Source organism: Dendrobates tinctorius, unplaced genomic scaffold (genome assembly GCF_039654945.1).
Source record: "Dendrobates tinctorius isolate UK_male_01 unplaced genomic scaffold, ASM3965494v1 ptg000098l, whole genome shotgun sequence".
Lineage (NCBI taxonomy): Eukaryota > Metazoa > Chordata > Amphibia > Anura > Dendrobatidae > Dendrobates > Dendrobates tinctorius.
The window spans coordinates 16,934,746-16,948,616 of record NW_027361766.1 but is presented as its reverse complement, the minus strand read 5'-3'; the positions used below and the strand labels follow the sequence as shown (position 1 = coordinate 16,948,616).

General features: G+C 39.1%; 1 protein-coding gene across 5 annotated transcripts in view; it reads left to right on the top strand.

The window, feature by feature from the left end:
• Positions 1-13,871, top strand: part of TRAF3IP3 (TRAF3 interacting protein 3) — a 159,773-nt gene that overhangs the window by 109,977 nt on the left and 35,925 nt on the right. For all 5 annotated transcript variants that reach the window (XM_073587133.1, XM_073587134.1, XM_073587135.1 and 2 more), the window contains 3 exons: positions 546-686; positions 1,198-1,335; positions 3,428-3,572. In XM_073587133.1, the coding sequence (XP_073443234.1) occupies positions 546-686; positions 1,198-1,335; positions 3,428-3,572 (424 nt within the window). The remainder of the gene's footprint in view (positions 1-545; positions 687-1,197; positions 1,336-3,427; positions 3,573-13,871) is intronic.

Below are 13,871 nucleotides of genomic sequence, written 5' to 3'. Positions count from 1 at the left end.
GTCAGAAATGCTGCACCCAATAAACTAAGTGATACATCGCAGGAATCAGGATCTCTTTCTCTACATTATGCTGCTATCAGATGAAGAAGCAAAAACCTGCTCACAGATTCCCTTTAAGATTGATGGAGTATTGAATATTCATAAAGCTGAAAAGTCTCTGAAAACCATAAGAAAATAATAGTTTTGGTCCGTGAGCTGGGCTTCTCACCAATGCTAAGGAAATCTCACTGGCTTGAACAAACCCAAAGAGTAAGGTAGGTGTATTTCCAGTAATTAGTTATATATATTAGGAAATTTATTCCCCAAATGTCGTAGCATATGGTAATTAGGGTGTTGGCACGGAGTCTGTACAGAAATACATGGAACCATGCAACCTCCTTGAATTGTTATATTAGCTTTATAGGACTACACTCCTACAGAATAGGAGCCATGCAGGGTTCAGTAGAAGGCCCATCCGCCACTTTTGATATCAGGGCCATGTGTATGAGCCTCTATATTATTTGTATTATGAGGATAAAATACCTAATTTCTATCTCATTTTATAGAGTTTTCCAAAAACAAGTGTGAAAAAACTTCTGTTAGAGATGGAACATCACAAGATGAAATATCAGGAGAAAGCCAAAGAGTCACTTCAGAAGATATCAGATGATAAAATCGCAGCGGAGAGACAACTCCAGAATGTGCAGGTCTGTGCTGACATAAAATGCTTCTTACTAACAGTAAAGGCTGTTTTTACATTTACCAATACCAATATGTGTGCTAGTTCTATATTTCTTGTGAAAATTGATAGGATCAAGTTACGAGAAATGCAGGGAAAGTTTATTTTTCAGGGGGTAAGAATGGTTTACCTTACCATCATACCTATCATATGGACAGACGTCTGATGATTTAGTGAATCCTGCATGGAGCAAGGGATAGGGCACCATGACCTATCCCTATCCTCCATTCCAACATTCTATGATATGGCTAAATCTCTTAGACCCTTCCATAAGTTGTGTGTTAGCTATAAAACATTAGCTGTCGTGAGGGGACTGCTTTACTGACTGCTAGAGGCTGCATTACCCCATAGCTGTTTGTCATTATGACGTCTGATAAGGCAGCACACATATGTTCGTTATTACATCCCACCCCATCACATACTAGAAGTTACTATGTTCCTGTAGTCCTACACTATTTCTTTTTCATCCCAAATTGCAGATGTCGTTATCAGTATCTTCAGATGAGTGTGAGTTGTGGAAAGAAGAATATGAAAAACTGAAAGCCGACTGGATTGAACTGAGCAACAAACATTGTGAGCTGAAGAATGAGAGAAGCATTCTTCAAAGCAAACTCCAGGTAGTGTAAGGGTACCGTTACACCTAGCGATGTACCAGTGATCCCGACCAGCGATATGACGCGGTCAGGATCGCTGGTGCATCGCTAAGTGGTCGCTAGAGAGCTGCCACACAGGCAGATCTCACCAGCGACATCGGAATGGACCAGGAGCTTCTCGCGCGATCAGCGATAATCAGCGGGGGAGCCGGTCGGAGGTAAGTATCACATGCAGCGATATCGCTAGCATTATCGCTGCAACGTCACAAAATCGGTGACTTTACAGCGATATTGCTAGCGATATCGCAATGTGTAACGGGGGCTTAAAGTTAACATGTAGCCTGGTTATATGCAGAGCCAGCCAGATGCAAAAAATCAGAGCCTGTAGAGCTAAGATTTAACCCTAACCTACCTGACTTTGCTACATACCCACTTCCCACCCGCCCAAAGCTCAGGGCTGGGTACCATCTGCCAACACACAGGGTCTACAGGGCTTTAAATTGACCCGAACATGAGGCTTATGATTGATGACACGAGGATGACCTAGTATCTCCAAGACCTTTTCCCCACGTTACGTAGGGATTTTCGGTCGTGTCGATTTTTGAAAGGTGGCAAAATTCATGCCACTTTGACACCCGCAATGTTGGCTTCTGACCTGGCCAATCAGCAGGAGGGTTTCACTGGGTCCCTGGCCGTTTCCAAGGTTTTAGTAGGTTGCCCTTTTTCATATGTAAAGCACCATTGAATAAATGGCACTATAAAAATGAATAAAAGGCCTTCCTTTTCACTGGTAGGTGTACTTTATAGTTGATCTCACCTTTTCTACCTCACTATAGGGTCCCCAAAAAAAATAAAAAATTCAAAGTCGTAATGCCTCCTAAAGGTCTTTTATGACCTCATGGGGGCACAGTATATAGAATAAATGATAAATTAAATAAATAAAAAGGCAGGAAAAAATGTAAATGAAATGAAATAAAAAAGAAAGTTATTACCAATTTAAATCGCAGTTTATAGCCATGCACGTGTAAAAAACAAGATAACTTGTGTCCACTATACAAAATTAATTGTTACGGAAAGGGAAACACAATTTAAAATATGTTTTAGTGATTCATTATGGACACGTTTTTCCTTTTTTTTTCCATTTTATTTCCTCTCCCCATATCTGATAACAAAGAAGAATTTAAAAATTACTTAAAATTTGGCCTAACATATCACATAAAAAGAGGCAAAAACCATTTGCATAATTCAATGAGAAAATTTTTTTAGGGCTCTTAAATCCGCATGTACAAAGAAATCCCTTAAATATACTTGGTCATGAACCGGAAAAGGGGCTTCATCTTAAGGGTGGAAAGTGCACATATGGGAAAATGTGTCATTATTTTGCATCGGTCTTTTCACTTTTCTTTTAAGAATGCACAGGACTTCGCTATAGGAGAAAAGCAAATTTACTATAATGAACCCTAGGAAACTGGAGCAAACTGTAGTTAAAATGTATGCCAGTTCATAGCTAGAATAAATTTTATTTTGCAGCGCAGGAACAGCCCAGATTTGCCACCAAATTTTTGTTAATAAAGGCTCATCTTATCCCCAGCTGACTTTGGGTTCTAGACTGATGTATGAAACTCCAGCTTTGATATATGACATGCTTTATCTTTCGACCTTACCCTATTAATCCCGTTATGTTCCCTGTATTTTAACTGCTTAAATCATGGGTGTGGGTAGTTTAAATCTGGGGTCCTCATACTAGGGGGGTCTTGTTCCCTTTATGCCAGGTTTACAGGATCAGATATAGCAGCTCTGCGCTGCAAAGATGAATATGAATAGTAGGCATGATTTCAGCCAAACATTTTTCAAGTTTTTGGAAGTTAGGTTCATTACATAAAGGTATTTGCATATGTGTAATAAACACTTGAGCTTGTGGGGTCTCATATGTACGGTAAATGTGCCCATATTAATCAAAGTACAGTCTTCATTTTCAATAATGCACTGGGAATATGAGAAATGGACTCAAGAGACAGTTTTCATGCAGTATTACCTAATACAAAAATGTTCTATCTACACATTTTATTGTCATTTCTCATTATCAAATGTTTCATTTTTTAATTTTTGTTTTTAGTGGGTAGTATCTCAAGAGTCACAATGTCAACATCTTCATAGTCGGATTCAAGGACTGGAAAAAGAGCAGATTGAGCAGCAAACCTGGAATGAGCACCTTCAGGAGGAAAATGATCTCCTTAAGGAGCAGCTGAGCTCCCTACAAGGTTTATTTAATATATATATATATATATGTATAGAAACAGACAGGCGCATCCAGCATATAAACGATAGGTACTACAGGTTCTCATAGCAAAAAAGCATTCACCATTGAATAAAAAGCCCAGGAGCTATAAAGTAATAGAAACGCACACTAGGTTTACTTCTATTTAAAATGTACCTGTCATTTCTGGAAACTTCTCAAAATTAGCTGTTATGTGTTCTGGCCATTATAATCCTTGTATCCTGAAATTGTTTTACAGTTATTTCTTCTCCAGACTCTCTCTTTAATTTTCAGTTCTCTCAGTGGAGAAAAGCTGTTACAATATCTCCCATACACTGAATACACAGCAAAGGATTCCTGCTCTTTATTCTCTGTGTAGAACACAGACAGAAACAGCAGAGGCATGGAGGATATTATACAGCAGTCCTGAGCTGTGTGACTGTGAATCCAGAACTGTAATGAAGTATACCAGTTGCTTGCAGGTGTATTACAATCTCCCTTTCACTCACTGTGTTGAATGCTCCTCACTCCTCCTACCCACTCCCCTCTCCATAGATTATAATACAGTAGGCGTAAACTGACACATCAGCGTGCTGATGGTCCGTCATGTTTTGCCCAAACCGGGTTTGATCTGGTTTTAAAAGTGGTGAGTTAAGGAGTAGGGGAAGAAGTGACTCAGAAGTGGAGAAAAAAGCATATTTAGCAAAAAGGAAGGGGAAATTAGTCAGCTCATCCTTATGGAGATCCACTGCAGGGAGACTTGCGGTGCAACAAGAAAATTGGAGACAAAGGAATTCCAGCATCGGGATCTTCCATAAAAGCCATACATTTATTGTGAAAAAATAGAAAAATTCAAAATCACAAATTCACACCACCACTATAAAAATCAATGAAGTACAGCACAAAGTTGTCCTGAATCATTGTATATCGAAATGTTCAATTTATTTACCACATCGGAAAGGTGTCTTTTTATCTGAACTTTCAATTGACCCGACATGCTTCCAACATACTGGAGATAACATGCAGTGCATGTAATCACGTAGATGACATTTGCTGTATTGTAATTGATGCAAGCATTAATATTATGCAGTATGTATGATTATTAACTGATGAACTGAAAGTTTTCGTATTATGCATATGTTTATAACACGTTCATACCGTATAACTGCACTTATAGGAGCCCAAATCATTTACTAAATATAGTATTTATTCCCAACAAATCCAACAATTTATACTCATGTCAGTGGAATTTTGATTGGGACATATATTTTTTTCCAAAGGGGTGGGGGAAGAGAACCTCCAGCGATGAAATCAAAAAGGAAAGTTTTTTTTTTGTAAAAAAAAATGAACAAGTTTTATTCGGTTAAATAGTACATTAAAAAAGACATGGATGCATATGTAACATCCTGGACTGAACAGTTTTCTAATATAGATCACAAGTTAGTGCTGCGCATGTGTGAGCTAATGAAGATAACAAAACACCTGAAAAATTAACTCAATAAAGTGCCACATAAATTTAACACATAAAGATGGAAGAAAATAGACACATATACAGTTGCACTCAAAAGTTTATGTACCCCAGCAGAATTTTTGCTTTTTTGGCCTTTTTTCAGATAATATGAATGATAACACCATAACATTTTCTCCACTCATGGTTAGTGGTTGGGTGAAGCCATTTATTGTCAAACTACTGTGTTTTCTCTTTTTAAATCATAATGACAACCCTAAACATCCACCTGACCCTGATCAAACGTTCACATACCCCATTTCTTAATACCGTGTATTGCCCCCTCTAACATCAATGACAGCTTGAAGTCCTATTAAACCAATTTATCATGCTCTCCCTAAATTACATAAGGTGCTTTTCCCTCCTCCCTTTAGACCCATTATTGCTGGTATTGGAGCTTTAGGAGAAACACTAGGGGAATGGGTGGATCTATAACTTCACTCACTAGTGAGAGCACTGGCAGGTTTCATCAGTGACACTAAAATGCTTATTACTACACTGGATAAATACCCCTGGTGCTCCTCTGACAAGTGGCTGAGTTGTGATGTCGTCAATCTATACCCCTCTATACCACACAATGTGGCTATCACCAGTCTGAGTTTTTTTTCTTGATTCATACAAAAAAGATACTGGAATTTTTATTGCTAGCAGTTTCATTCTTGTTCACTCATAACTATTTTTCATTTTGCAGGGACTTTCTTTCTTCAAACCAAAGGAGTTAGCATGGGAGGGAAATTCTCACCCTTCTTTGCTAACTTAGTGGTCGCGGTTTGGGAGGAAACTTTTTTGTTTTCTGAAAAAAATGTTTTTCACAACTTGATGGATTTTTAGTCACTATATAGACGATATCATTATTGTTTGGAAGGGTTCTGAAATAGAAGCTCATAAATTCATTTCATATGTCAATGACAATGAATTTAACTTATCTTTTACTTATAAACTCTCTGCAACGTGTATTAATTACCTTGCTATTACTCTAACTGGTAATACAAATACTGAGTCTATCATTATTTCTCCTTTTAAAAAATGCACAGATAGCAACCCCATTTTGGAAGCTAGCTCTTGCCGTCCACCCTACGTAATTAAGAATATCTCCTTTGGTGAACTTATTAGGAAGAGAAGAAACACTTCTCTGCCATCAACTTATAGAGGCTAATAAAACTGTAGATTACAACATAGAGATTACTCTAATTGGACTCTGAGAAAAGCTGATGCAGCTGTGAAAAAAAAACTAGACAGAATCTAATGTCAGATAAACCCAAATCCAATAAGGCTATATGCACACTTTGCAGAATTGCCACGGAAATTTCCGCTTAAATTCGTGAATTCCATTCGGCGGGAAATATGCGAGCAAATCGCATTTTAATTTCCGCCTATTTCCCGCGGAAAAACTAGCGATTTGCAAGCAAAATTAGCTTGCAGAATGCTAGCGTTTTCCAAGCGATCTGGAGCATCGCTTGGCAAACTGATTGATAGGTTGGTCACACCTGTCAAACATAGTGTTTGACGAGTGTGACCAACTTTTTACTATTGAGGCTGCCTATGTGGCATCAGTAGTAAAAAGATCTAATGTTAAAAATAATTTAAAAAAATAAAAAATCATGTTTTTCTTACGTTCCGGCGTCCTGCGCAGCATTCCCGATCATCAACGGTAGGTCCCGTTCCCAGTGATGCATTGCGCCAATGACCTTTGATGACGTCGTGATACCGTAGTGGTCTCACGAGACCACGACATCATCAAAGGTGATTATCGCAATGCATCACTGGGAACGGGACCTGCCGGGAGCAACGGTGGGGCCTGGGGACGCAACGAGGGATATCGGAAGGTGAGAATATGACGATTTTTTTATTTTAATTCTATTTTTACAGGGATATGGTACCCAGAGCCTGGAGGACAGTCTCCTCTCTTCCAGCCCGTGGGTACCATTCGCAAAAGTTCTGCTTACTTTTCGCATGGTGGGCACAGCCACATGCGGAAAGTAAGCAGAACAATGCATTCCTATGTGGGTGGAATTGCCGCGATTCTGCAAAATTGATGAGCATACTGCGTATTATTTGGCGATGTGATTCCGCCGCGGAAAAATCCGCAGCATTAGCACAGCACTGCGGAATCCCATTGAATGGGATGCTTTTTTTTGCGTTTTCGCGGGAAAATCTCGCATTTAAAAACGCTGCGAAAATGCAAAAAAAGCTACGTGTGAACCCAGCCTAACACTAATAATTTTATTATTTTTTCCACTCAATATAGTTCCCAGTATACAGAAATTATTAATATCATATGTAAATATCTGCCGATGTTAAACAAAGATCCTAAACTTACTGATATTTTGAAAAAAAAAAAAGTGCTTTTTGTTGGTAAGAAATCAGCTACACTGGGGAGTATTCTCTCACCCAGTTGTTTTTCTAATGAAACACTCTCATATCAGCCTACCTGGTTATCTACAAAAGGTTATTTCAGATGCGGACATACTCCCTGTAAAGCATGTTCACATGTAGTTCATAACAAACAAACAAATCTGTTAATCTTTCTCAACGAACAAAGAATTTTCTATTAATCATTTTACAAATTGCAATACAACAGGTGTTATTTATATCATTGAATGCGAACAATGCAATATCCAATACACAGGTTGTACCACCGGACCTTTGAAAAACGACATAAGATGGCACATGTCTGGCGCGGATAATATGAAAGCTGTCCGTATATCAGCAGTCTCAAAACATTTTCTCCAATATATAAGGGTAATATCAGCTCCCTAAAATTTTATGGCATAGAAAAAGTGTATAGACCTAAGAGAGGAGGTGATCTAAGGCATAAACTGTTGAACTGCAAATGTTTTTAGATTTTTAAGTTACAGACCAGAGTCCCCCACGGTATGAATCTACGACAAGATCTTATTTTACAATACAATTAAGCTTAATCGATTTCTCTATTTTGTTTTGGTATGTTATATATATATATATATATATATATATATATATATTTATATATTTATTTTTTTTCATACCGCTTTTGGTCATTTATGTTTGATATATGTGTCTATTGTCATCCAACTTTATGTGGCACTATATTGAGTTGATTTTTCAGGTGTTTCGTCCATTATCTAATCTCCATTAGCTCACACCTGTGCACCACTGACTTGTGATCTATATTAGAAACCTGTTCTGTCCAGGATGTTACATGCCATGATTAAGGCTCTCAGCTGAAGCGGGTTGGTTCTTCATCCCTGGTTGTTGTCACCAGGATCCATGTCTTTTTTAATGTACTACCGAATAAAAGTTTTTAATTTTCTTACAAAAAAAAACTTTCCTTTTTGATTTCATCCCTGGAGGTTCTCTTCCCCCACCCCTTTCTATCTGCTGACGTCCAAGATTGAGACAGCTCCGGGTGTTACTTGACCCAGCAAGGTGCTGTAGCAGACATTTTTCCCCACTATTTCCCTTTGTTTTCTCTATAATTATTTTTCTTTAAACCCTTAGCGACAGAGCCAGTTTGCAGCTTAATGACCAGGCCAATTTTTACAGTTCTGACCACTGTCCCTTTGAGGTTATAACTCTGGAACGCTTTAATGGATCCCGCTGATTCTAAGTTTGTTTTTTCGTGACATATTGTACTTCATGTTAGTGGTAAAATTTCTTCGATAAGTCTTGTGTTTATTTATGAAAAAAACGGAAATATGGCGAAAATTTAGAACATTTTGCAATTTTAAAACTTTAAATTTTTATGCCCTTAAATCAGAGAGATGTGTCACACAAATTTCTTAATAAATAACATTTCCCACATGTCTACTTTACATCAGCACAATTTTGGAAGCAAAATTTTTTTTTGTTAAGAAGTTATAAGGGTTAAAATTTGACCAGCGATTTCTCATTTTTACAACAAAATTTACAAAACCATTTTTTTTAGGGACCACATCATATTTAAAGTCATTTTGAGGGGTGTACATGACAGAAAATACCCAAAAGTGACACCATTCTAAAAACTAGACCCTTCAAGGTGCTCAAAACCACATTCAAGAAGTTTATTAACCCTTTAAGTGCTTCACAGGAACTAAAGCAATGTGGAAGGAAAAAATTAACATTTAACCTTTTTTGCAAAAAATTTACTTCAGAACCAATTTTTTTTATTTTCACAAGAGTTAAAAGAGAAAATCAACCACAAACTTTGTTGTACAATTTCTCCTGAATGTGCCGATACCCCATATGTGGGGGTAAACCACTTTTTCAGCACACGGCAGAGCTCGCAAGGGATGGAGCACCGTTTGACTTTTTCAACGCAGAATTGGCTGGAATTGAGATCGGATGCCATGTTGCGTTCAGAGAGCCCTTAATGTGCCTAAACAGTGGAAAACTCCAATAAGTGACCCCATTTTGGAAACTAGACCCATTAAGGAACTTATCTAGATGTGTGGTGAGCACTTTGAACCTTCAAGTGCTTCACAGAAGTTTATAACGTAGAGCCGTGAAAATAAGAAATCTATTTTTTTTCCACAAAAATGATCTTTTTGCCCCCAAATTTTTATTTTTACAAGGGTAACAGGAGAAATCATACCCGCAAAGTTGTTGTGCGATTTGTCCTGAGTACGCTGATACCCCATATGTGGGGGGCAACCACTGTTTGGGTGCATGGGAGAGCTTGGAAGGGAAGGAGTGCCATTTTGGAATGCAGACTTTAATTGAATGGTCTGTGGGCATCATGTTGCGTTTACAGAGCCCCTGATGGGCCTAAACAGTGGAAACCCCCAATAAGTGACCCCATTTTGGAAACTAGACCCATTAAGGAACTTATCTAGATGTGTGATGAGCACTTTGAACCTTCAAGTGCTTCACAGAAGTTTATAACGTACAGCCGTGAAAATAAGAAATCTATTTTTTTTCCACAAAAATGATCTTTTCGCCCCCAAATTTTTATTTTTACAAGGGTAACAGGAGAAATCATACCCGCACAGTTGTTGTGCGATTTGTCCTGATTACGCTGATACCCCATATGTGGGGGGCAACCACTGTTTGGGTGCATGGGAGAGCTTGGAAGGGAAGGAGTGCCATTTTGGAATGCAGACTTTAATGGAATGGTCTGCGGGCATCATGTTGCGTTTATAGAGCCCCTGATGGGCCTAAACAGTGGAAACCCCCAACAAGTGACCCCATTTTGGAAACTAGACACATTAAGGAACTTATCTAGATGTGTGGTGAGCACTTTGAACCTTCAAGTGCTTCACAGAAGTTTATAACGCAGAGCCGTGAAAATAAAAAATCCATTTTTTTTCCACAAAAATGATCTTTTCGCCCCCAAATTTATATTTTTACAAGGGTGACAGGAGAAATCATACCCGCACAGTTGTTATGCGATTTGTCCTGAGTACGCCGATACCCCATATGTGGGGGGGAACCACTGTTTGGGCGCATGGGAGAGCTCGGAAGGGAAGGAGTGCCATTTTGGAATGCAGACTTTGATGGAATGGTCTGCGGGCATCATGTTGCGTTTGCAGAGCCCCTGATGGGCCTAAACAGTGGAAACCCCGCACAAGTGACCCCATTTTGGAAATTAGACCCCCTAAGGAACTTATCTAGATGTGTGGTGAGCACTTTGAGCCCCCAATTGCTTCACAAAAGTTTATAAACGCAGAGCCGTGAAAATAAAAAGTCTTTTTTATTTCCACAAAAGTGATTTTTTTAGACCCCAATTTTTAGACCCCCAAAGTGGGTAAATAGTGGAAACCCCTCAATTCTTGCTCCAACCGTAACCCCAACACACCCCTAACCCTAATCCCAACCCTAATCCCTAATCCTAATTCTAACCATAATCCTAGTTCGCCCTAACCCTAATTCTAACCCTAGCCCTAACCCTAGCCCAACCCTAACCCTAGCCCAACTCTAACCCTAGCCCAACCATAACCCTAGCCTAACCCTAACCCTAGCCCAACCCTAACCCTAGTCCAACCCTAACTCTAGCCCTAACCCTACCCCAACCCTACCCCTAACCCTAGCCCAACCCTAACCCTAACCCTAATGGAAAACTGAAAAAAAAAATATTTTCTTTATTTCGTTATATTTACCTATATAAGGGGGTGATAAACGGGGGGGGTTATGTACTATTTTTTTTATTTTGATCACTATGATCGTTTATCATAGTGATCAAAATAATGAATGGAATCTGCCAGCCGGAGCCGGCAGATTCCCGGCGGGCGCACTGCGCATGCGCCTCCCATTTTCAAGATGGCGGCGCCCATCGGAGGACGCCGGCGGGACGTGGGACCACCGGGAGGGGGCGGAGGGCCTTGGAGAGGTACCGGGGGGATCGGGGACCCTATTTCTCTCTCCTCTGATGTGCGATCACATCAGAGAAGAGAGAAATTAAATGTAAAATCGCGGCTTTTTTTTTTGTGGTTGCCGTTATAGAATTAATAACGGCGATCGCAAAAGCGAGGTCGGTAAAAACCGACCGATTCATGTTCTCTGGGGTCTCGGCTACCCCTGGCAGCCGAAACCCCGGAGAAAATCTGACACTGGGGGGCGCTATTCACTTAAGTCACAGCGCCGTGAATTAACGGCACTGTGGTTTTAGTACCCTTAACTACCGCCGTTAAAAGGCGTATCGGCGGTCGTTAAGGGGTTAATAGTAAATTTTTCTTTCAAAAACAAGATGCGTCAATTAGGGCCGGTTTCTCACCAGCCATTGCTTATATCTGTATGTCTAGGTGGAAGGAAATGTTTATTTTTTCCGATGCCAATTCCTTCTCCTCCCATGTCAGGTGGTACGGTCGCTGTATAGATGACCTGCTCCTGATATGGGATGGTGGCCCTAGGAAGCTGGCATAAGATTTTTTGAGATACATCAATTAAAATGACGTAAACTTAAAATTCACATCCCATATTCGGGAAAAAGAAATACATTTTTTAACTATCACATTCAGGGCTGTGGAGTCGGAGTCGTGGAGTCGGAGTTGGAGTCGGTATAAAATTGACCGACTCCGACTCCTAAAATATATAATAAATTGGGTACAGTAATTCAATGCAGGATGTGCTGAATATTTTTTCATAGGAGTTTGGGAAAGTTATGAAATGTCCTATAAATGGCTGTTCTATTCCTGATCTAAGGCTACATTCACACACAGCGTTTTTCCTGTGTTTTTTGAGGATACGTTTTTCAGCTGCAAAAGCTGATCATCTTTTTAAAAAACTGCATCACCTGAAAGGTTTTTGAGCTCATAGATAATGTTTTCAATAGCAAAAGCAGATTAGAAATCTGCTCTATCTATCCATTTATCCATATCTGTCTATCCATATCGTATCTGTACCAAAAAGAATGAAAACCGGGTAGTACACCAATATATATTCTGTTCTATCTAAATATCTTGATTATTGGATCATAAAAATGATTAAATGTCTGAGGTTCACATTGTACTACAATAAATTTTTCACTTAAATATAAGCAATATGTGTGGGAGTCGGAGTCGGAGTAAGGGAAATTGAGGAGTCGGAGTCGGAGTCGCAGGTTTGGCTTACCGACTCCACAGCCCTGATCACATTAACGCATGATTCAATAGAGGTTGTAATTATTTCCCCCTTTAGGAAAAACACAGCCACCAACTCTACCTTATACGCCACATTGTGTATTTTGAAGCACAACACAAAAAATATCCATACTGGGGAAATTTATAGATATAAAAGAAATTCAACTAAGGAATCTCATAATCAGCAAGAGTTAAATTGAGTTTGCAAGAGATTGTGGGAACGCAAGTATCAAAAATGAAATTGTCCAAAATAATAATTGACACCAAATATTAATGGAGACAAGAAATAATAAAAAAGAAAATAATAATTACATTAATTTCTACATATAGCCCCAGCTCACAGTTATTAGCAAAATCATCAAACAGTACATCCTGATGTTGTTTCAACATAAAAAGTTGAAACATACTTAATCTCATCCTGTGAGATCCATGGCCAAAAAAAGCTCCGACTCATCATGACATTCTTTCACCGAGTTATTATTTGATTAGTAAAGCATCTTCTGAGAAAACTTGGTTATCAACAAAGGCTCCTAGAAGTGCGGTCTTACGATATGTACTTCTTGTAAACCTATACATAATACTAAAACGTTCATTTTATCAGGTAATAATCGTACATACTGTACAATATTAATTCTTACATTAACTGCAATACAACAAACGTCATCTACTTGGTTACATGCACTGCATGTTGTCTCCAGTGTGTGGGATGCCTGTCGGATCCATTGAAAGTTCGGATACGTAGAAACCTTTCCTATGCAGTAAATAAATTAGTGTTCGAATGCTCGGCATTCTCTCGACATTTTGCGGAGATACATAATTGCAATTTCTCCACATTTCAAGTGATCGTTAAACAACCCATCAGGGAAGGTGATTACAAACGAAAGCTGTAGAATTGGGAAACGTGATTGATCCGTACACTGCAGGCTAGATCTCCATTAGGGATAAATATTTGTTTTTTTTTATTATTTATTATGCTTTGCTTATATAGCGCCATTAATTCCACAGCGCTTTACAGACATTATCTGCGCTGTCCCCATTGGGGCTCACAATCTAGATTTCCTATCAGTATGTCTTTGCAATGTGGGAGAAAGCCACAGAACCCGGAGGGAACCCACGGAAACATGGGGAGAACATACAAACTCCTTGTAGATGTTGTCGTTGGTGGGATTTGGACCCAGGACCCCAGCGCTGTAAGGCTGCAGTGCTAACTACTGAGCCACCATGCTGCCCTGATATATATATCAGACAAGGTCTTATGTACCAATATGAATAAATTCAGTGA